The sequence below is a fragment of the Corvus hawaiiensis genome, chromosome 2 (genome assembly GCF_020740725.1).
Source record: "Corvus hawaiiensis isolate bCorHaw1 chromosome 2, bCorHaw1.pri.cur, whole genome shotgun sequence".
In the NCBI taxonomy this organism is placed as follows: Eukaryota; Metazoa; Chordata; class Aves; order Passeriformes; family Corvidae; genus Corvus; species Corvus hawaiiensis.
The window spans coordinates 11560436-11581948 of NC_063214.1; the positions used below are offsets into that span (position 1 = coordinate 11560436).

The window sequence follows — 21513 nt, forward strand, 5'->3', positions numbered from 1 at the left end:
TTTCCAAATCATACATATTCACTAAAATTTGTCTAGGATATTTTTTATTCATGTCTTTGCATTTAACCATGTATTAGAGGTACTTTTTTTACCTTATGAGACTTCAGAAAATTTCTTTTGGTCAAGCATCTGAAATCTTATACTTGTCTTGAGCTTAAAGAAAATCTGAGGACTGGATAAATCTCCTTTCAGGGAGACATAGCACAGGACAGAAACTACTTTTGAAGGGAGGGTTTACTTGGGATTTTGTCAGGCTTGACAGGGGAGAGAAAGGACCAACTTGACAATTTATCTGTTTGTTTTCTGTTTGTTTGCTTTTTTAAAAAGTTTAATAGTTTAGACTTCTTAGAAGGGTGGCCTGTGGAACCGTTAAAAAATTTTGTAGGCAAAATGTGATGGGATGTAAATTATCTTGTGTCTGTGATGTTTGAGTTAGAAGCCAGAAGGAATAATGTCTATTTTTTAAAATTATGTAGGCAATTAAATTGGAATACACACGTCTGCTAAAATTAGCCCAAGAAGATCCACCACCTGAATGTGATTATCGTTTGCGTCATGCAATTGTTTACTTCATCCAAAACCAGGCACCAAAGAAGATAATTGAGAGAACATTACTGGAGCAGTTTGGAGATCACAATCTCAGCTTTGATGAAAGGTAATAAGATCTGCACATCTCATTTCCTGTGTTCATGAATGTTCTCTGATGTGTGGAAACACCCCTTCATATTTGGCTGGTGTGTTTAGCTTTATCTCCTAGTTAATAGCTTGCAAGTTCACTTTGTAAAACAAATCATCTTTATAAAAATCCCTGTTAAAAGAGTAATCAAGAAGTTGCATTTATACTCATCTAAAATAAGTAGAAATGCTCAGTGTTCATAATTTTGCACATAGACTTCTGTACCTTCTTTCACTGTGTGTTTCCTCACTGCCCTGAAAGCCAGCAGTAGACAGCAGAGCCTTTCCAGCTGGGTGAGTGACTGACTTAAGAGCAAGACAATGTCTCTCTTCCACTCGAAATTCCATCTACTTACTTACATAAATAGGTAAATTAAAAGTTAGAAAACATTAGTCTGATTTCTGTGTAGGGAATAATCTTCTAAACTTCTGCAAAGTAAGTGTCAGGGAGTTTCAAGCTATCTGAAATTTAAAATTAAAAGAAGGACTGAGCAATGTGGCAATTTAGCAAAATAAAAGAAGTAATCCTTTAAATAGCACAGGCCTCCATCACACATACTTCAGAAGTATGCTTTCTCCTGCTGATTATACCATGCATAATAAAATGTACATTTTCCACAGCATTTTCATACTCGTTTGCATAAGGCTGTAGCTCATACTGTTTGAGGCTCCTGTCTTTGTAAGGATAATACCCTCTGTGAATTTCCAGTAATATTTCGTGATTTTTTTATTGCTTTTTGTTAGGTGCCGTAACATCATGAAAGTTGCTCAAGCCAAACTTGAAATGATAAAGCCAGATGAAGTAAACATGGAGGAATATGAGGTCAGTATTTCTTATGCTTTAAATTCAGTTGTAATGTGAAAGAGTTATCGGTAAAGCTGAATTTTGTCTACACAAATTTCTTCTTGTCTCAGACCAAGAAGTTAAAACTGGCTATTTATTTAAACACCCCTTATTTGTCCAAAGGCTGCTCTTGAGCTAAAGCTGTTTTTTCCACATCTGTAGTTCCAGTGTTTGAACCATAAATTAGTGTCAGGTTGGAGTCTGTCCTTACTTTGTTAACGAGTCTTGACATCATTAAGACCATTTTGTAATTTATCACCACATGAGCCACATGGCTTTCTCTATGCAGACACAGCTGGCAGGGAAGGAGGAGAGTGGGCTGTGCCCAGCCTTGCTCCTCTTGAGAGCTGCGTAGCAGGCACAGTCCCGTTTGTGCTTTTCCTCCAGCTGTCTCTGCAGCCATTCCCATTTTCTTAGGAGCAGCAGATTCTTTTCTTTGCCGAGACCATGCATAACCAGCTTATGCATTTAATTTTTCCTCCTGTGTTTAGAAAAACTTGGAGGGAAAGTGAGAATGAATCTTGGACATTAAATAATCGTGACTAATAATTGCTAAAATAATCATCTCACATCTAAAACTAAGCCTGTAGCTGGTTTTCCAGTATCAGTTTCAAGTCTGAGTAATTCTGGTCATTAAGACCTCCTAACAGTGAATATTTATGTCCTGGGCAGGTCCCAGTGCACCACCTATACCTCCTTGTTGTGCTGTTAGGTCCAAACAACTTGATCAGAAGGATAATGGCAGTAATCTTTCCCTCACAAGTCCAGTGACAAATATTCTAATTGCCACTTCTCATTACCTGGTTTAGGACCTACAGTAGATGCTGCTACATTAGTGTGCCTCCCTAGTCCCTGATAGGGAAGGACCCTCAGAGTGGCATTCTGGTTGCATTTTCTTGGCTGTGCAGGGCTGAACATTTTACCGTTTTCTAAATGATGCTGCACAGAGAGCAAACAATTTTGGACTTACCCCCACTCCCCACTCTTAGAGCTATCTTCTGTTCTTCTGCAGAAAAGTGCCCCTTTTATAGCTCCTGCAATAGGTAGTTGGGGATTTCTCCATAGGTCGTGTCAGTCTGGTATAGTGAGTTGGCATTTTATGGATGCTTTCTCAAGGTCTTTCTGTTGAATCTGCAAGTGGCTGTGTCTTACGGTGTGATGTCCCCTATTTTATCTTTAATGCACAATTGCAAGTCAGCAATTAACCCTCTGTAGAGAAAGTGCCTTTCTCACCTGGAGCATTTACCTGTAAAGTGAACCAGGAGTCACTTTGTATAAATGGTGATGCAGTAAGATAAATGTTCTGCTTCAGTGCCAACATCTCATCTGAGTTGCATTTGGGATTTTTTAGCACTTCCCATGTAAAGTGTTCAGGTTTTTTCTATGTCATTCTTGTATTGAAAATTGAGCTTAATATCTTAATATGCACTTGCTATGACTATTGGACACAAAATTTAAGTGGGGGGGGGGTGTGTGTTTAAAAAAATTAATTATATTTCATTTCTGTGGATGAAGTTCTATTTACGCTTTCTTACATGCAGAGATGGCATCAAGACTATAGACATTTCAGGGAAACAACCATGTTTCTCATGGTAGGATTGGAGTTTTTCCAAAAAAAGAGGTAAGTGGTAGTACAGAACTCAAATGCAGTAGAACGATGAAAAGGCAAAATGTAATATTGATAAGTAAAGCTATTTTTTAAATTTAGAAGTGTTTAATGTATTCTTCATTTCAGTTAAGCATTTGTTCAGTCTACTGATGTCTTCAGTCTTGCATCTTCCTATTCATAATTTCCATTTCCAATCTCATTTCCAATTTCCATTATCAAGCCATGTGTTCTTTTCAGAGCACCCTCCACATGCACCCCTGTTCTTCCTTCTGTTCTACTCTTGAGTGCTCTGGGTATCTCTCAGCCCTCCTTCTCTGGCAGCACCTGTACACATACATTTATCTGCTTTTATCAGCAGACACAATTAGTCAAGCCCCTGTCAAGCAGTTTTACCTTCTGCATGAGTCTGAGCCAAAACTCCTCCTATGATGGGCTCCAAAGGTCAGGAAAACAGAACATATTTGAGAAAAACTATCATGCATAACTGTCATAATTGTAGCTGATTGTCCTTAACTCCGTGGTGATTCATTCCCTTCTCTTTTTGAACCAAGTAAGAAATCGTGGCTGTATAAAATGGGTGACATTTATGTACTTAATTCAAAACAGCTCAGATTTATTCTGATCTACACATGCAACAATAATGGTGATTACAGTATAAATGTAGTCAATCACTGATTTTTCATGTATAAAACAATAGGTAGGGAAATTTATAGTGGGAATCAAATTTAATTTTTTGTCTCTTTGTTGTGTAGTAAATTGCTTCATATTTCTGTTTCTTGTCTTGTATCCTCCCAAAAAAGAAAGGCCCCAAACAATACAGGAAAATTTATTGCAAAAGACACAGCCTTGCCTTTGTGACAAGACACATGTTTTTATACTGGCTGACACAATGAGCCCAGTCTTGGGTTGTCGTGGAGTTACCATCATGTAATAAACAGTACATTTATTAATAATCTAAATTGAAATATGCTACACTATTGGCCTTAAACAGTTCATGTACAAAGGCTAGTCAGAAGATTGCCTGGCTTATTTGAAAAATAAACACTCTGGTGTTGCTTCATCCCTTAAAGAGGCAAAAATATCACAGGCATTGGTGTGGTTTATAGGAACCCCTGTGCTTCATGCAGTCTAAGCTTGCAGGCAGGCGTGAAACATCTTCAAGTTCCTTGGCACTGGAACTCCAGAGTGGCACCTTCAATTGTAAAATACCAATGTTTTCAGTAAATTTCTTCTTGCCATAACATATTCTGATTATGCCATAGAGGAGAGAGGGAAGCACAGGTTTCTGCTATGTGCTAAAAAAGTTCTCCATTATTTACAATAACTTGCTGAATTAGGGTGAGGTGTTCATTACAAAACATTCTCATAATTTAGAAAACAAGCTTATGATCACCAATCTTACACTCTAATATAGGTCAGAAATAAAAAGTACAATTTCAGAAGTGTTTCAAGAAGTGCTTGATACAAAGATGGTAGGGCTGAAGTATAGTTAGTGGATGAGTGAGGATCTGGGTATCCAGTGACCCACTCCAAAGGCATCTTGGGCAAATGCTTTCCTGTGTTTCAGCTTCAGGTTCCCAAAGGACTCAGAGATTTACTGAGGTTCCTGCCTTGCACACGAGAGGGCAATGGTACCAGCCTTATGCTGGAAATGAGACTAAATTGCTGATCCCTGTCAGTTCCTTTAACACTGAAATCATAAAAACGTAACTTTAAAAATATTTATGAAAGGATAGACTTTCATAGTAGAAATATGATTTTCATTAGTAGGACTGTTTTGAGGCTTTTTTTTCCTGCAAACCCATGTCTCTGTTGACCAACTTTCTTTAGCTTCAATAACACTAAGTGATAACCTAGCAGTGCTTAATGTCTTGATGGAGCTAAAAGTCGACCTTCATTCAAGTAGTCTCTGATTTCTTTAATTGTATTGTGTTGAACAAACACAAAAATCAACATTAAAGTAGTTTGGTGTATCTTTTTCATGCCTACTTACAGTGGTCACTTGTGATCCCTGATGGTGGGTGACAAGGGCCACTTTTCACTGCAGGTGAAGGATTAAGGGGTCTTTCAGGCAGATCTCCTCTGACTGTAGTTTGGAGTGAGATGTAGTCTGGCTGAGATGAACCTAGCCAGATAATGAGCCTTGGTAGGAGTTTTGCTTGCAGGTCACTCTTCTGGCAGCAACTTAAAAGTGAACAAACTGTAGGTTTTACCAGTTGCCTTTTAAGATTCTTGGAAAGCCAATACAGCTTTTCAGTTTTCACTAAAATGCCTTTTTCAAAGCACTGCTAAAATTTTTCCATTCTGTGCTTTCTGCTTTCTTCCAAAGCCTTGACCCAGTGAGCTCCAGAATTTTGTGAGCAGCTTCAGTGATCTTAGGCTTAGGCTGCACAGGCTTGAGCTTATGTGCAGTTCTGGTGTGAGAAGGCAGAAAGCCAGCCATGTTCTGGGCTGCATCCAAAGCCCCGTGGGCAGCAGGGCAGGGAGGGGATTCTGCCCCTCTGCCCCGCTCTGCTGAGACCCCACCTGCAGTGCTGCATCCAGCTCTGGGGTCCCAGCACAGGAAGGACAGGGACCTGTTGGAGCCAGGCCAGAGGAGGCACCAAGATGATCAGAGGGATGGAGCACCTGCCTGATTAAGACAGGATGAGAAGGTTGGGGCTGTTCAGACTGAAGGAAGAGAAGGTTGCGTGGGAACTTGAAAGCAACCTTTGACTGAGTATCTGAAAGGAGCCTACAAGAAAGATGGAGAGAAACTTTTTACAAGAACATGGAGTGACAGGGCAAGAGGGAATGGCTTCAAACTGGCAGAGAGGAGGTTTGGGTTAGTTATCAGGAAGAAATTCTTTACAGTGAGGGTAGTGAGGCACTGGCACAGGTTGCCCAGAGAAGCAGTGGAGGCTCCATCCCTGGAAGTGTTCACAGCCAGGTTGGACAGGGCTCTGAGCAACCTGGTGTAGTGGAAGGTGTCCCTGTCCACGGCACAGGGGTTGGAAACAAATGACCCTCGAGGTCCCTTTCCAACCCAGGCCACCCTATGATTCTATGGCTCTGTTTGCTAATTTACGCTGTAGTCCCATTCCTCAGACCCAAGATATATAAGGAGTCTGAGCTTGGATGTACAATCATGATAATCTAAAATGATTTACCTTGCTGTTACATGGCACCACAGTTGTTTCAGGAAAGGGTCACACACAAGTGAGGGGAGAAGCAAGAAGAGAGCGACTGGAAATAAGGCCACTGCCACCACTGAGTTTTAATTTCCATCAACAGAGCTGTTGACACTAGCTTCATCCTGCAGTTTCACAAATAACTGAACTAAGAATGGAAGAAAAGGTCCTCCTTCTCTGGCTTTATAACCAGCGGTTTCAGTTCTTGTAATCATCTTTTCTTCCCCTTTCCTCCTCCTACATTAAATTTTCAACTGTTTGATCAGTTTCATTGCTGACCAGTGGTATGAAGAACTTTCATGGGTAGGAAAAATGGACTTGAGGAGACGGTAATAGGACTACTTTTTAAATGAAAGCATCGTTTTTTATTTTTAGGACAAAATGTTGGTGAACTGTAACTCTACTTCTACTACTTAAGCAATAAATATTTCTGATTGCAGGAACTATGAGCAGATCTCATGGTGGAAAACATAACTTCCAGGAGATTCTGAAATTGTAATGTTGGGATTCATCTTGTTCTTCTAAACAGGGGTATTAGAGGATTAAGCTTTAAGGAACCATTGAGATTTCAATTTTCCCTTATTTTTATATTGTCTCATTGGGAGGTATTACCTCAAGTCTTGAGTTTTTTACTTTGGAAAACTCTTGACATGTATTGAGGTACGCTCTGTGTGCGTACATAATTTTTAGCCTTTTTCAGTAGCTTGGTAATTTGGTTTTGGTAGTTTCAACTTGACCCATGAGCTCATACTCTCATCAGGTGTGAGTGCATGCACAATATCATGTTCCTTTAACCACTCCCTTAGGAAATTTCTCTTCCTATATATTTTTTTTATTTGAATAAAAATGAGATATCAAACTGCCTGTTTTTAGGGTAGCTGCCTGAACTGCTTTCAGTGTTTGTCTGTCATAACTGGGTCTCTGTAAATCAGAGAATTGACCATTTCAGGTGTTTGCAGGGGATGGTGTGTAGCAGTACGAGGGGAGACTGTTCATCTGTGCGTGAAAGGATCTCTGTCAATGATTAACTGATAGATTCTTGGGTCCCCTCTTACTCCTTTTCTACCAATTAGCCTTGCATTTATCTACTGCATTCGGACTAAAGACAGACATATCAACAGTCTAACAGCACTTCTGCTTTTGAAATGCTGTGATGGCTTCTTCCATCACGTGAGATTTCAAGCAACTTGGAAGAACTTAGAGTTAATGAAGCTTAAAAATTCAGTTTTTGTTTTAGAAATAAGGTGACCGCTTTAAGTCTTACTTGCTGAGGTGTAGAACGGTATCAAGATAATTATGGCAACAGAAGCTCAAACCCAATGTGACAAATGCACTCAGGAAAAACTAAGTTTTCATGGATGCTCAAGGCCAATCTAAAGCTAGTTTTGAAGTGAGTGAAATGATACTCATTGGTTTCAGTGAGCTTTGGATCAGAGTTCAGGTGCAATGATCTAACCTAATAATAAAGTAATTTGTTCTAATCTCTGTAAAAGACAAAACTGTATGGTTTAAAAAAACATTATGAAGAGATTGGTGGGGAGGGGTGGACTTGCTGTCCAGCAAGTGGAATTACCTGTTCTTTGAGGAACACAGTTGTTACCTTGATGCAGGTGGTACGTGGATGTTGCATCTAATACTTTTGTTTCTTCACTTCAGCTACATGGAAGCCTTGCTCTATCTTATCTATGCTTACCAGAATAACAAAGAACTCTTGTCCAAAGGCCCGTACAGAGGGCACGATGAAGAGCTGATATCTCACTACAGACGAGAGTGTTTGCTAGTAAGTGAAGGGGGAAGTGTATGTCTCAAAAAGTTAAGTTTGCTGCGTAGCTTTAATAAAATTAATTAGTAAAAGAGTGTTGCCATCACGTACAACAAACCCCAAACCTCCCTCCATTAGCAGTTTAATACCGAGGCTTGTAAAAAAAAGCAAAAGTAAAAAAGAAAACATTATTCCCCGCTCTTTCTTTTTTTAATAGCCAATCATTTTCTTTATGATTATAAATAGTGTGCTCACTGCCATCATGTCTGGGCTAGGTCGGAGCAGTGGCTGACAATGTTGCTGAGCAGACTCACCCTGCTGCCGTGGTTTGATGGGCAGACAAATATTGGGAAAGGCATCAGTAATGATGCCGTGCCTGAAACAAGGGATTTTTTCCTTGTTATGTCACTTTTAACAATAGTGAAAAAGCGAAAGCAGGTGATGGAATCTCAGTCTTAACAAAACAGCTGCAAAATTGGAGTTGGCAGGTATGAAATGAAGTGGCTTGAGGAACAGCACAAGTTCAAGTGCATTAGTAGAGCATATGCATCATGCTGTAAATGTTAAAACAGCTGTGGTTAATACAAATTGCCACGTAATTCTGTAGGAAGACTGTGCTTTAAAATAAACTGATAACAATGCATGGTAGAATGTGAAATGCTGCGTACTTAAAGGCTTTCCTTTTTTTGTGGTGGTTTCTGAAGAAACTAAATGAACATGCTGCAGCACTGTTTGAGTCGGGAGATGATCAGGAGGTAAATAATGGCCTGATCATTATGAATGAGCTTATTGTCCCGTGTTTGCCGTTACTACTGGTGGATGAAATGGAAGAGAAAGATATTGTTGCTGTGGAAGATATGAGAAACCGTTGGTGTTCCTATCTTGGACAAGAAATGGAACGTAAGTCATTTATTCTTAAGGCAAAATGCCCTTGTGCACCTCTTTTATAAGTATGATGTTGTCAACGTCTGGAATTAAACCTGTATCTTTGGTACTGTGGTAATGCTTTTTGAGCTACCCTGACTTTTGAATAATCCTGTACACATTTAAATAAAAAGTTTTTCCATGTCTTGCACTGGGGTATCAGGCTGTAAAAGAGACATGCTTTTTGAATAGAAAAGCATTTGTGTTGTTAGACCATCCAAAGGGATATTTATATCAATATGTTACTAGGAATTGATATGTCCTAGTTATTGCTGGTTGGACTAAAGAATCTGAATTATTCCCAGTGAAACTCCTCCTCTTCCACCCTCTAATAAAAAAAAAAGTCAGCATTGGGCAGAAAAAGGACAATTCCACATGCAGACATAAATGCTTATGTTTGTTTTTCTGGTTTGATTTGCAGCCAACTTGCAAGAAAAACTAACAGATTTCCTGCCAAAACTGCTAGATTGTTCTACAGAGATCAAAGGTTTCAATGACCCGCCAAAGTTACCCTCCTACTCCACACATGAACTGTGTGAAAGATACGCCCGAATCATGTTGTCACTCAGTCGAACTCCAGCCGATGGAAGATAAATTCTGCAGACCTTCCTAAGCACATTGTATAAACTTTTTTAGTTCTTAAACCTTGCCTTCCTGTCACAGGGTTTGCTTGTTGCTGCTATAGTTTTTAACTTTTTTATTTTAATAACTGCAAAAGAGAAATGACTGTACAAACTTTAGCCAGACTGCAAACAATTAAAGCTGAGAATCGCATGGCGCTCAGTCGTTTCAACCAGAATTGATGCAACATGCAAGTCTGATCATTATGGCAAAACTGCTTTTTTGCCATTTATCTGTTACAGTATTACTTTGCTTTTATCTTAAGATCCTTTACTTTATCAACAGCTGTCTGGATCATTTTGTGACTGCAACTACTTTAAGTGTCCAGTGCTGTGTAAATACATGGTACTTGGTAGCTTGTAAATGAAAAGAAAGAATAAAGTTTTATTTATGGCTACTTCTGTGTTTGCAAGCAGATACCTTGTATATTATTGTAAAATACGGGTATTTTTAGAAGAGATATGGTATATTGATGGGTTACTCAATTTTATAGACAAGGTTCTTCAGGATTTATGGCCAGTTTCCTTTCAGGTAGTCGGAGGTTACTGTATGTGAATATATTGAAAAACTGTCACAGTATTATACACAATGGTGTTTTGTATATTCTTCACTGGTCTGTATGATACTGCACCTGAGCACTTTAGTGTGCACGTGAATGGCCATGCCAAATCTTTTCTAATAGTAGGGACTGGCTTCTGAAGCAAAACAATAATGGCACCTTCCTTCTATTCTTAGAAAAAAATGGAAGTAAAAAAAATTAAAAGTATTTTCAGTATAAATATATTGCACCCTCTGAGCAAAACTTCTAAAAATTGATTTAGGTAGAGAAAATAAAGGTTTTAAAAAACGGAATTTATGAGGCTTAAGGATTAATCCATTTTTAATTGGTATTTTAGTCATGTAATTGACCAGAAATAAAATCTTAGCGTTAATTCTTTACTTGAAATGGGTTGCTATTGTTGCAACAAAATATCTCAGAAATCTTTTATCTGTCTTAATTAAATTTCTTTTGGAAGTAAAAGAACATATCTATTTGGCTTGTTTTGTAGAACTGAAACACTGTCTGGTTTTAATGAAGAAACTTAATTATTTTGTGGAAAAAGAGATTTAATGCGTCCCTAAGTAATCCTGTTACCTGACACTATTTTGATTCCTTCTCTTTTTAGAAAACGTTTTGTGTTAGATCAGTAAAATATGTGAATATTTATTTGTGTTTTTATTGGAGCAACACAACTTTTCCTTACAGGCTTTCAAGTGGTGTGAATATCTGTTAATAAAGGCCACAGAGGGAGGGGTAGGAGTGATGAAGTTCAGACCACCTAGAAATGCAGTGGGCAGAAATGTGGGCATCTCATATGCAAGAAGCAGCAGAGTTCAATCTCGGCATGTATCAGTCTGAGAAGTTTTTCACTCTGGAGAGACACTGGATCACAGTGTACTGGGAGTAGAATGTGGCCTTCAATTCAGAATCTGTTCAGGGCTGTTCTCTACTCCTCTTTTCAGTATTGCAGTGCTTCATGCTTTTTCAAACTACCCATTTATTTTATCAAATTCTTTTTTTGAAAAAGAATATTGATATTGACCTTTTACAAGTGAAATACTGCACAGGAGCCTTATTTTAGGTCTGAGACTGTTGATGTGTGAAATATCCCTCTTAAGAAAAAAAGGTATGCTTACCATGAAATGGGAGAGAATACATTTTAAAAGCTTTCACATTTTGCCCCTGTTCCACTTTGATTTGAAACTCAAGAATATGCCTACTTAGCGCTGTATTTTTGAACAAGGTTTTGAACAGATCGCTTCCCACTTTTTCAATAATAGTAAAAGGAGTTAGTTGTGAAAGAGCAACTTTTTGTTATGGCTAACAGGTTTTGAGTTTGCGTGTTTGTGGAAGCTTTTAAGGAAAGCTCCCCTCTTACCCTGAAAGAGCCAGTTACCCTCATCTGGTTAATCTTTCATGACAAACACACGGGGAAAGGCACTCTTTCTAAGGTAAAAAGAGAAACTATTTCATTTGGGAAGAATACCTAAGATATTTTAATTGAAGCAAGAAAGGATGAGGTTTGTTCTTTGTTGCAGTTTTTTTGTTTTCAGTTTCTGAAAGTATGAAAATAATCCATTGAAGTTCATTGTACTGAAGATAAATGTGTATTCCCTTGCAAAGAAACTTTTGAGTTGAATTGAGAAGGCAGTAGAGCAGAAATAAATATATATGTATTTTGCAATTTCTATATATTTTAAATATATGAGTTTAAACTTTCAGCAAAATCGTTAATTTTGTCTTAAAAGCCTTGCTTTTCTCACTGCAGTAAGGCAGTTGATAGTTTGGATTCACAATGCCCAGCACTAAACATCTACAAGTAACTGCAAGGTAGTAAAACACACAGTCCATTTGGCTACCTGATACTCTGGGACTGAATTATGTAAGGAGATATGGTCTCTTTGGTATTGTGAAGGTCCTTATCAGGGTTTCTTTTTTCAGTTAATAGAACACAAAAAGATTAAGGAAACTTAACCAAAATTCATTTACAAAATCACCTGCACCATCAGGTGAAAGATGGTGTTTTTTCCAGATGTTGCTTCATACTGAGAAAGACCCTGAGGTTGTCCTTTTTTAGTTAATTGCCTTTTTTTTATCCTGCCCAAGCATGTGTCTTCATTTTAGCTTCCCAATCCTATTGCTGTACTTGAAGTGATATTTTGGTAGTATCAAGAATGCTGTTGTTTCTAGTTCAAGCTGCCATAGCAGGTCTGTTAGCCTCAGCCTAGCAGAAGGCTATGAGCAACAGCAGAATTGAGCTGAACAAGTGGAGAGGATGGCAGGAGTCAGTTTGTACTTCTAAGATGTGGTGGTATTTGGAATCACACCAGACACCAAGACTTGACCTTCGCTATTGAATCAGCTTTGTGGACAGTCTGTGCTTTACTGCAGGAACAGCTTTGCTCTAGAAAACCTGAAGTATGAGCAGAGCCAAAAGCACATGCTTCGTGTTCAAGCATTAACATACCAAAATTTTGTAATGTCTGTATTAAGTATCTTTCAGGTTACTTTTAGGCTACTCCTGTGAAGATTGCAGCTCCAGAAAGGACCTGGACACCAACACACGAGACAGCTGGATACTGTCCAACAAACGTAAAGGTTCATAAAGGGAGACAATGGTTGCTGCCCATATTCTTCATTTGTCACGTTTCCTTCTTTCAAGCTCCAGTGAGTCCAAATGTCTGTGGGAGGCCTTATATAAGCACAAGGTAAAGAATTTTGATGGAACAATACACCAAGTCTGCCGTGAGTCACTCATCTGTGCAGCATTTTTCAACATAAACGCATTTTTTTAAAAAATACATATTCTAGGTTTGAATCTAGAAGAATGCCAAAAAAGTGAGTATCAGTCTTGGCAGTGAGAGGAAAGTGGTTTGCATCTTTCCATTTCTTGTTTCTGGAGAGGAGATTAATACAGATATGAAAATGCTCTCATCTAAAGAGGTCTTCTAGCAAAATGCAGTAGATGGAATTCCAAAGGGGAGTGAGTGATTCAAGTGAAACAACTATTTTTCATGTTATTTTAAGCCAGTGTTTCTTTACGTACTGTGTCCTTGAAGATCTTTTGAAGTCCTGATCTAGGTGGATAAGTTATTCACTGAAAACACTTTTAACTGCTAAAGAGCATCTTTTTTTATAGGCAAGAACCAGCAGAACATTCCTGCTTGGTTCAGCATTTCTATTCCCGTTCTGATCCATATGGGAGCAAAGCCCCCGAACTTTTGCAGACACGTCTGTTGCTGCTGTACACACATGTGCTCCAGCTTTATTGTCATGCCCTTAAAATCTTGGACTTGGCTGTGGAATGTTCTCAATTATGAAATTCAGATCTTTGCTGTAAGTAGCAGGAAAGGACTCTTGCCTCTCAAAAACTCTTTCTTGAGGTAGCACTTTGAAAGAACAGCTTGACTTGCTTTCTGGTGATTGGGATCAACCCAAATCCACTTCTCGCAGGCTGGGAAATGCACAGTGGGAAAGGCTTGTTTTCAGGATGATGGTCACAGGATGGATTTATCATGAGTATTAGGATATGGTCATTCTTCATCACTCTCTTCATATCTAAACTGACGTACCTCTTAAAGTTTGGGCTCCATGGTTCATTCTTTCACTTTTTATTTCCCTGTTGTTCCCCAGTGAAGTCACCTGAATATTAATTTTCCAGGCTTTGTAGTTGGTTAAGTCTTTGATTCACCATCACCTTGAACTAACCACTGTGCCTTCACCACCAGGATACAGAGCCAGGATTCCTCTGCTTCCATCTGATTAGTGTGGGCTTCAGGTTTTGTCTTGCTTTTCCTGGAAATGCCTGTTCAGGATCTGTGGGCTGAATAACACCATCCACATGTATACTGTCTGGCAGCTTAGCATTTGAGAGCCTGAAAGAGGGAAGTTATGGATAGTTAGCCAGAGTTAACTAAACTGCAGAGTTCTTCTGTACCATGTCTTGGCACATCAATTAAAAAAAAAAAAAGAAAAAGGGAAATAATTTGTTGGAGCCTGACTTAACTGAGCACTTTAGGAGTGTGAGGGGTGTCTTGTGTACTGTATCAGCACTGTCCTGGTTTATGAAGGTTGTAGACGCTGTTCCTCATGTGCAATAATCTTCAGTTTACCCTGATCTTTATACTTTGTCTTGAATTATTAAAACTGCAGTCAAACATAACTTCTGGTAAAAAGCAGCTTTTCCTGCTGTGCTGATTTCAGTTGGTAACTGCAGTCCTTACCCATGTTTGTGTTCTGTGTCTGGGTGTTTCCTATCACTGTTCAGGACCATATCTGCTTTTTTATCTGTGTTAAAGTTCCCTGGACCCATTTGCACTTCGTGGATATACAGGCAATAGGGGAAGGGCAGTAATTGCTCTAGATACTGTTCAAGAAACAAAGTGTTCATTTTGTCTGTGACCTTTAATCTGTAACAGTAAAACTTTCAGCTGAATGTGGACTAAGGGCTTGGGAAGCCTGTGGGAGTCTGGGGAGGGGTTGCTTAAAAACTATCAATAATACAGGATCATGAGCTGGAGGGAATTGCTATGTAAACATAATAAACTTTTATGTGGATTAGAAAAAAAATACATTTGTTGAAGTAAGTTTTAAGCAAAGAAGTCAGTGTTATATAATGCAATTTGAAGAAAACCTCCTGTGTTCTTAGGGAAGATGTTGGAGTGATTGGCTTTGGTAAGGAACCTTGATTGGTGAAACCAAAAAACTTGTAAGTTTAAATAGTTCAAGGTAAAGTACATTCTTGTAAGCTGGTTATGAAGCTCTTTTGTCTGGAAAGTAAAAAAAAAAAAAACCAAAACAACAAAAACAAACTGCCCCCACAAAATCAAATAATCCCCCTATTCCTCCAGGAAGATAATACTGTTCTGCACAGTCCAAGTTGAGTTTGGATGTCCAAAAAACTTCTTATTTCCTCCCTCCCTTGCTCAGTCTGTTTGAACAAGTACATTGTTTTGAAATGCATATAATTTCTCTTTGAATTTCTGAAGGAAAATTTGTCATCTCCATTATTTTTCAACGTGAGATTAGAACCTGTCATTGTACTTGGCACTGGCACTTGTTCCACCCTCAGCTGATGGTGATTTTTAGTTTTGTGATTGTTGCAAGATGCTTGAACAGATGATTTATCACTTCAGTTTCCTTCTGTAGGATGTAATCCTCAGCATTCTTTGCATACAAAGAATACATTTATACTGCTGTGTTTGAGGAATTTACTCCCCTCTCCCCTTATCTTGGTTCAATTTAAGGCTGTTACTCAAATGCTTTGTAGGGAGAAAGTGAAACAGCACTGATTCTGTTCACCATTGGTCTACTCCACTGGAGACAGTGACATCCCTGTGCTACTTGGACTTACGAGATTTTATGGTGCTTTGTGCTCTGTGAATTTGTTTGAAATGGAATGTGATGGAGTTAATTACCTGTTGGTTGCAGCTGACAGAGAAGAGCCATAATGTTTTCTGTTTAATAACAAAGTAAAATGACATTATTTCTCCCTTAACACAGTTCCCCACAAGGTTAGGAAAGCTGCGTATCTTTTCTAAGAAAGTAGAAGTTTCTAGGTAAGATCTGGTAAGTGTTCAAACTGGTCATAATCCCTTCGGGAAGGCACTTTCATGCATAGTGTGTTTGTTCTCTTGTCTTTGTTCCTGGAGTAGGCACACAGCTAAGCACACTGATTTAAAAGTATGTAGGGTGGATTTTTATCTGCTCTGTAGTAATTTTATATGTTTTCTTTGGATAGGCTTGTTTTGTAAATGTCTAATGTCAGTTCTTGGTAAGCAATAAAGAACGGTGCATTCCAATGAGAATTTTCTGTCAGTTCAGCGAAGTTGTGAAACTTTGCAGTAATTATCCTCAGTAATGTCTATGCTATTACCTGGCTAACTGCCTACTGTCCCCAACCAAGGCACTTCTGAAACTAAGTAGTGGGCTCAGGGCAGACTATCATTTTCTTGATTGCTTGGTTGTTTATTTTTTTTTCCTTTGTTTTTTTCAAGGAAAAGATGAGTTGTGTGGCAAAGAGAGCTACAAGAGGTTTAAGATAGATACCAAATACTGGTAAGCTCTGGCTAAGAGGGGAAGAGACACAAGTACTACAGTCAGGTTTCAACTAATCTGTCTTGAGTTATTTCTGCTATTAAGACTGAATGATTTGGAGTGGTTGCACATGCTATTCACAAGCCATCTATAAAAGGGTGCTGTGCAAACTGCAAACAGTGTCTACAGGGAAGTGCTGGACAATGAGTAAATGTTGAGGGCTTTTAAGTACTGTACTTCTAACACCTCTTTCCAGAGAGAGAGTATTGTGGAGTTTGGTCCCTGCAGACTTCAGAAAAGACATGACAGGTGTTGTCAGCTACAGAGACGCTCAGAGGTATGAGCAGACAGAGATCTTTCATCAGGATTTCTGCAGGTGGCTTTGTTCCCTGTTCCTGGGTTTGAACAGACTCTTTGCCCAGAGGAGACTCAGTGCTTCTCAATAATGTAGGCAAAGCTGGGTTAGTCCATGAGAAATGATGGAGTGGGGCTCCCTACTGTAGAAGAGGGGAAACAGGTGTATTTTGGACAGGAACCTTAGGGGGACCGGCATGCTTTTTTTTGGAATAGGGACAGCTGAAAACAGTTGGGCAAAGCCCCATCTTTTCCACCAGAGTCACTGTCTGCACTCTGGCTGTTCCCCTCCTTGTCACCAGCTGAGTCTCTCAGCTGTCTCCTTCCTCGGCTGAGTGCCAGCTTTGCCATACTCCTGCGTAGTGTCACACCTGCGAGCTCATTTTCACTTCAAGTCCTTTCTGAGCCTCTCCTTTCTAGGGTACAAGCCCTGTTGGATAAGGGAAGGATGGCCTTACTTTCTAACAGTGAAGAGGACTATCCTATTTTAAACCTGCACTCAACTGAATCCAGCTTACTGAGTACTCAGCTACATTGTGATTGACTGACTGACTCATGGCAAAGTGTATCCTTCAGGTTTTACAGCATTTTCGTATTTCTGTAGTCATTGCTTATATTTCTGCTCCCTGATGAAGAGCTTTTTTGTAGGATGTGTGTGACTCCTTCCCTTCCCTAGTAGTGCTTCCTCTGGAAAGAAGTTTCCAGTAAGAAGAAACCTCTCTTGTCATGACATCACAAAACTGCCCATGGAATAAACAAAAAAGCTGTGTGCCCTGTGGCCAAGAAGGCAAATGGTGCCCTGGGGTGCATTAGGAAGAGCATTGCCAGCAGGTCAGGGAGTGATTGTGCCCCTCTGCGCAGCCCTGATGAGGCACATTTGGGGTGCTGTGTCCAGTTTTGGGCTCCTCAGCACAGGAGAGGCATGGAGCTCCTGGAGCAGCTCCAGTGGAGGTTACAGAGATGATGAAGGGATGGAGCATCTCTTTTATGAGGAAAGGCTGAGGGGGCTGGGGCTGTTCAGCCTCGAGAAGAGGTGACTGAGATGGGACCCCATCCATGTCTGTCAGTGTCTGCAGGGAGGGGTCAGAGCATGGACCAGGCTCTGCTCAGTGGTGCCCAACAATGGCACAAGAGGCAATGGGAGAAACTGATACCCAGGAAGTTCCACCTGAACATGAGGAAGAAATTCACTGTGCAGTGACTGAGCACTGGAACAGATCACCCAGAGAGGGTGTGGAGGCCCTCACTGGAGATATTCCAGAAGTGTCTGGATGCAATCCTGTACCGTGTGCTCTGGGATGGCCCTGCTTGAGCAGGGAGGTGGGACCAGATGACCCACTGTGGTTCCAAACTTACCAGTCTGTGATTCTGCGATAAATCATAAATTTTGGTCTTGTGGCCATCTCAGACAGCATTAAAAGACGTGAGATTGTAATGGGAAAGCTCCTTTGGTAATCAGTGGTCTCCCTGAAGGGAATGATGGTGCTTCATGCAGCACCCGGTAGAGTTGGACTTGGCACTAGGCTTTCTTTGACACCAGCACAGTGTGCTCTCACTGAACAGCCTTCACAGCTCTGCAGTGATAGCAAATATTCCAACAGCATGTGCAGCAGGATTGCATGTGGGAATCTACTTTTACATGTTAAGCCCCAGAGTTAAAAATTTCAGCATCAGTCCTACCGATTCAGGCCTCCTACACCGGAGAAAGATAAAAATGTTAAAATGACATCAGACACACTGCAAATGAACACGGATGTGATGAAACTGAAACTTTTGCTGTCTGAAAATCTTAACATGGTGACAGCCTAGTGATGAGGAATGCAGCTAAAATACTTGAAGTTCAGTTTTGATCAAGCTCTTACTGTATTACAATATTTTAAAAGTTTCTATTTCTTATATGGCCTATCTCCTTAAAGAGTCTGGAAGGTTTCAGTGGAGTGCTTAGTGGCAGTGTACATACTTTTTAATCTATTTTTTCCAAATTTGTTGAGCTTTTTCTCTGACCTGCATAGGAAATGATTTTAAATGAATGCATTAATTTGGACAGCTTTTCTCCTGTAAATATATGGAACGTGTGCTATTGACAATGCTTTTATGTTGCTGACTTTACAGAGCCTGGGGTTTTTCTGGGTTGGAGTTGGTTTGCTTTATACCTTTCTGTGTTTTCTGAAGAGCCTAATGCTGGCAGTGATCCCTTCAGAGCCTGTGATGCTGCACTGTCCCGGGGAACAGGGGCTGCCAAGGGATAAAGTGTATCTCTGCCGTGCTCCATGAAAAACGTGAACGCTGCCCTCAGCCATGGACACAGCTGCCATCTGAGAGGGCTGTGGGGACCTCTAGGGTAAAAGGATTCTGGAATACTCTGAATTTGTTCCGTCTATGTATATTTACTGAGAGTACCTCAGTGTGGATTTGGGTGATGAGAACTGTGGGCTGCCCAGGCAGCTTGTACACTCCCCATTGCTGGCAGCGTTCAGAGCCAGGCTGGATGCAGCTCTGGGCACCCTGGTGCGGTGGGAGGCGTCCCTGCCCGTGGCCGGGATGGAGCTGGGCGCTGTTCCAGGTCCCGGCCAGCCCTGGCCGCTCCCGTTCCCTGCCCGTGGCCGGGATGGAGCTGGGCGCTGTTCCAGGTCCCGGCCAGCCCTGGCCGCTCCCGTTCCCTGCCCGTGGCCGGGATGGAGCTGGGCGCTGTTCCAGGTCCCGGCCAGCCCAGGCCGCTCCCGCTCCCGGGCAGCGCGGGCATGGCGGGGCCTCCCGCGGGGCCGCAGCGGCACCTGCCGGGCCGCGGCCTCCACTGCAGGCCGGGATCCCGCGGTCCGTGAGGGGCCGAGCTCCGGGATGGTTCTGCGGGAGCACCAGAGCCCTGCGAGCCCGTCGGGACCCGGGGGGGGGCTGTGTAAATAAACGTAGGCACTTGGAGTTTCCCGCAGTGAACGCTCTGCCGAGCAGAAGGGCTCCGGAGAGGTCCCGTGGAAGCCTTTTTTCCTCTCAGGGCACTTAAGACCTGCAGCAAGGGCAAAGTAATTTTACACTTTTAGTTGCGTGTTCCTGTGAATCTGAACAATTCCTTTCTTCCCTTCGGCTGGAAATGAGATGTAGATTTTACCAGGGGAAGCCTGAAGTGATTAGAGACTGTTTTAGGACAGGCAGCTTCTTTCAGTAGTTTGTTGTAATGGCTGCAGTTCCTGTGGCAGATTCATACTAATCTGCTTTCTGAATTTAAAACAGCCTGGGGTGGTGTTCTTAGCAACTGGTCCTTTTCCTCTGAAATTCACTTTGTCATTGGTACCAGTGCCATGGCTGTGGCAAGATGTACCAGCTCCCAGGAAGCATTCCTAGGAAAATCAGTGGGGCTTTTTGAGACTCAGGTGTGCCTGTGAACAAGAGAATTCAGGATAGTTTATTAGCAGATGTTTAAAAATAATTTGACATATTGTGAATTTAGCCTTTCTACCTTTAAGGTTGTGTATAAATGGGAGATTCAGGAGAGCTACACACTGGAAATTTTCAGGAGCTTTTGTTGTAGGTTATTTTGGTTTTGCTTAAATTTCTATGAAAATAGTAATTTTGCTTATTTATATATTCACATTTTATGTCTGCTAGGGATGTCTAGCAGGAAAGAGAAAGAATAGTTTATGAAATAATGAAATAAGATTTCAGTTGGATGCCTAGAGCAAGTTAACTACTAATTAGTGGGTTAGTAACTAACTGATGGGTTACCTGCTTCTTTGGAAGCGTGTACATGTGAAAAAGCAACAGTGGATACAAGATGACCTGGCGTAGTTGAGGTCACAAAGGAAAAGTTCCACAGAGATACCTGAGTGAGAAATAAAATTGCCAATTTTTTTTTACTGCTACTCTTTCTAGAAAATCAGATAATTTTGACGTCCTGTGCCCAAGAATGGCAAAAATAGCAAGTGTAGCAGTGCTTGTCAGGACTGAAGTATCAGCATCATGATATCATGACAGTGGAACACAAAGTTTGTGGCTTGAGCTTTTCTGCTGGATTTGAACTTCAGAGCAAGTTCAAACCTGAGCTTGATCAGGTCATTCTGGTGCCCACCTGAAAACTGAGGCATTCAGGGGCTCCAGCATCCCCTTTGCTACCTGCAAAAGAATGAAGAACAGATTAATCTTTATTGTGCTCACCTAGTTTGAGATTCAGTAGGCAGACCAAAGATTGCTTTAGCTAATTAGGCCCTCTAATTGGATTTAAAAAGTTATTAACCTTTTAAATAGGTTCTCCAGAGTGGCATGTCAGCATGTTCTGAGCTAATGTGCAGCCAGCTATTGGTTCCACTTGCAGGGCTGACAAGCAGAGGGCAGGCAGGGTTGAGTTGCTCCTTGGGGAAAGGAGGGCAGGGAAAACTCTGTGTCCCTGCTTTGCCATGTCAGGGCTACAGGAGAGGAAGGTGGTGCAGGTTCTCAGGATGCCCAAGTAGCTGCTGCCTTGTCTTCTCCATCACTTCCTGCTTATGGAACCAGCTGGGATTTTATCAGGAGGCTGAAAGAAGAAATAAAACTCTCACAAAGCGCTTTTTTTTCTCCTTTGATGCTGTCTTGCCTTTGTTTTTGTCCCTCCTGTGGCATATATTACATTTCTTCATCCCACAGACTGGAAGGGGTTCCCCTTGAGATGCGCATTACAGAGTACTGAGAATGACTGGACAAACTGGAGGGGGGTGTGTGTGTGTATGAAAAGCTAAAAAATAGAATGATGTTATTTTCTGGGCATATTGGAAGGTATGATTAGTCTTTTAAAATATTTGGACCAGCTCTGTTGGTGACTTTTTAATTCTTGATGAATTAAAGTGGTGTACAGTGTTTGTGCTTCTGTGCCACTCAGTGCCACGTGTGCAAGACCAAAATAGCACTACATGAACATGTCAGAGATAACCTGAGATGTTTAGATACCGTGACTTGTGGTCAAAGTTATAGAGATGGATGAATTTGTGTTGCTGTAGCATATCTACAAGA

General features: G+C 40.8%; 1 protein-coding gene across 2 annotated transcripts in view; it reads left to right on the forward strand.

The window, feature by feature from the left end:
- The window catches only part of USP25 (ubiquitin specific peptidase 25), an 88975-nt gene extending 78973 nt beyond the window's left edge, over window positions 1-10002 (forward strand). For both annotated transcript variants that reach the window (XM_048293582.1, XM_048293583.1), the window contains 6 exons: window positions 477-655; window positions 1420-1498; window positions 3061-3140; window positions 7955-8078; window positions 8765-8960; window positions 9406-10002. In XM_048293582.1, the coding sequence (XP_048149539.1) occupies window positions 477-655; window positions 1420-1498; window positions 3061-3140; window positions 7955-8078; window positions 8765-8960; window positions 9406-9578 (831 nt within the window). In that variant the 3' untranslated portion in view covers window positions 9579-10002. The remainder of the gene's footprint in view (window positions 1-476; window positions 656-1419; window positions 1499-3060; window positions 3141-7954; window positions 8079-8764; window positions 8961-9405) is intronic.
- Window positions 10003-21513: the final 11511 nt, after the last annotated feature.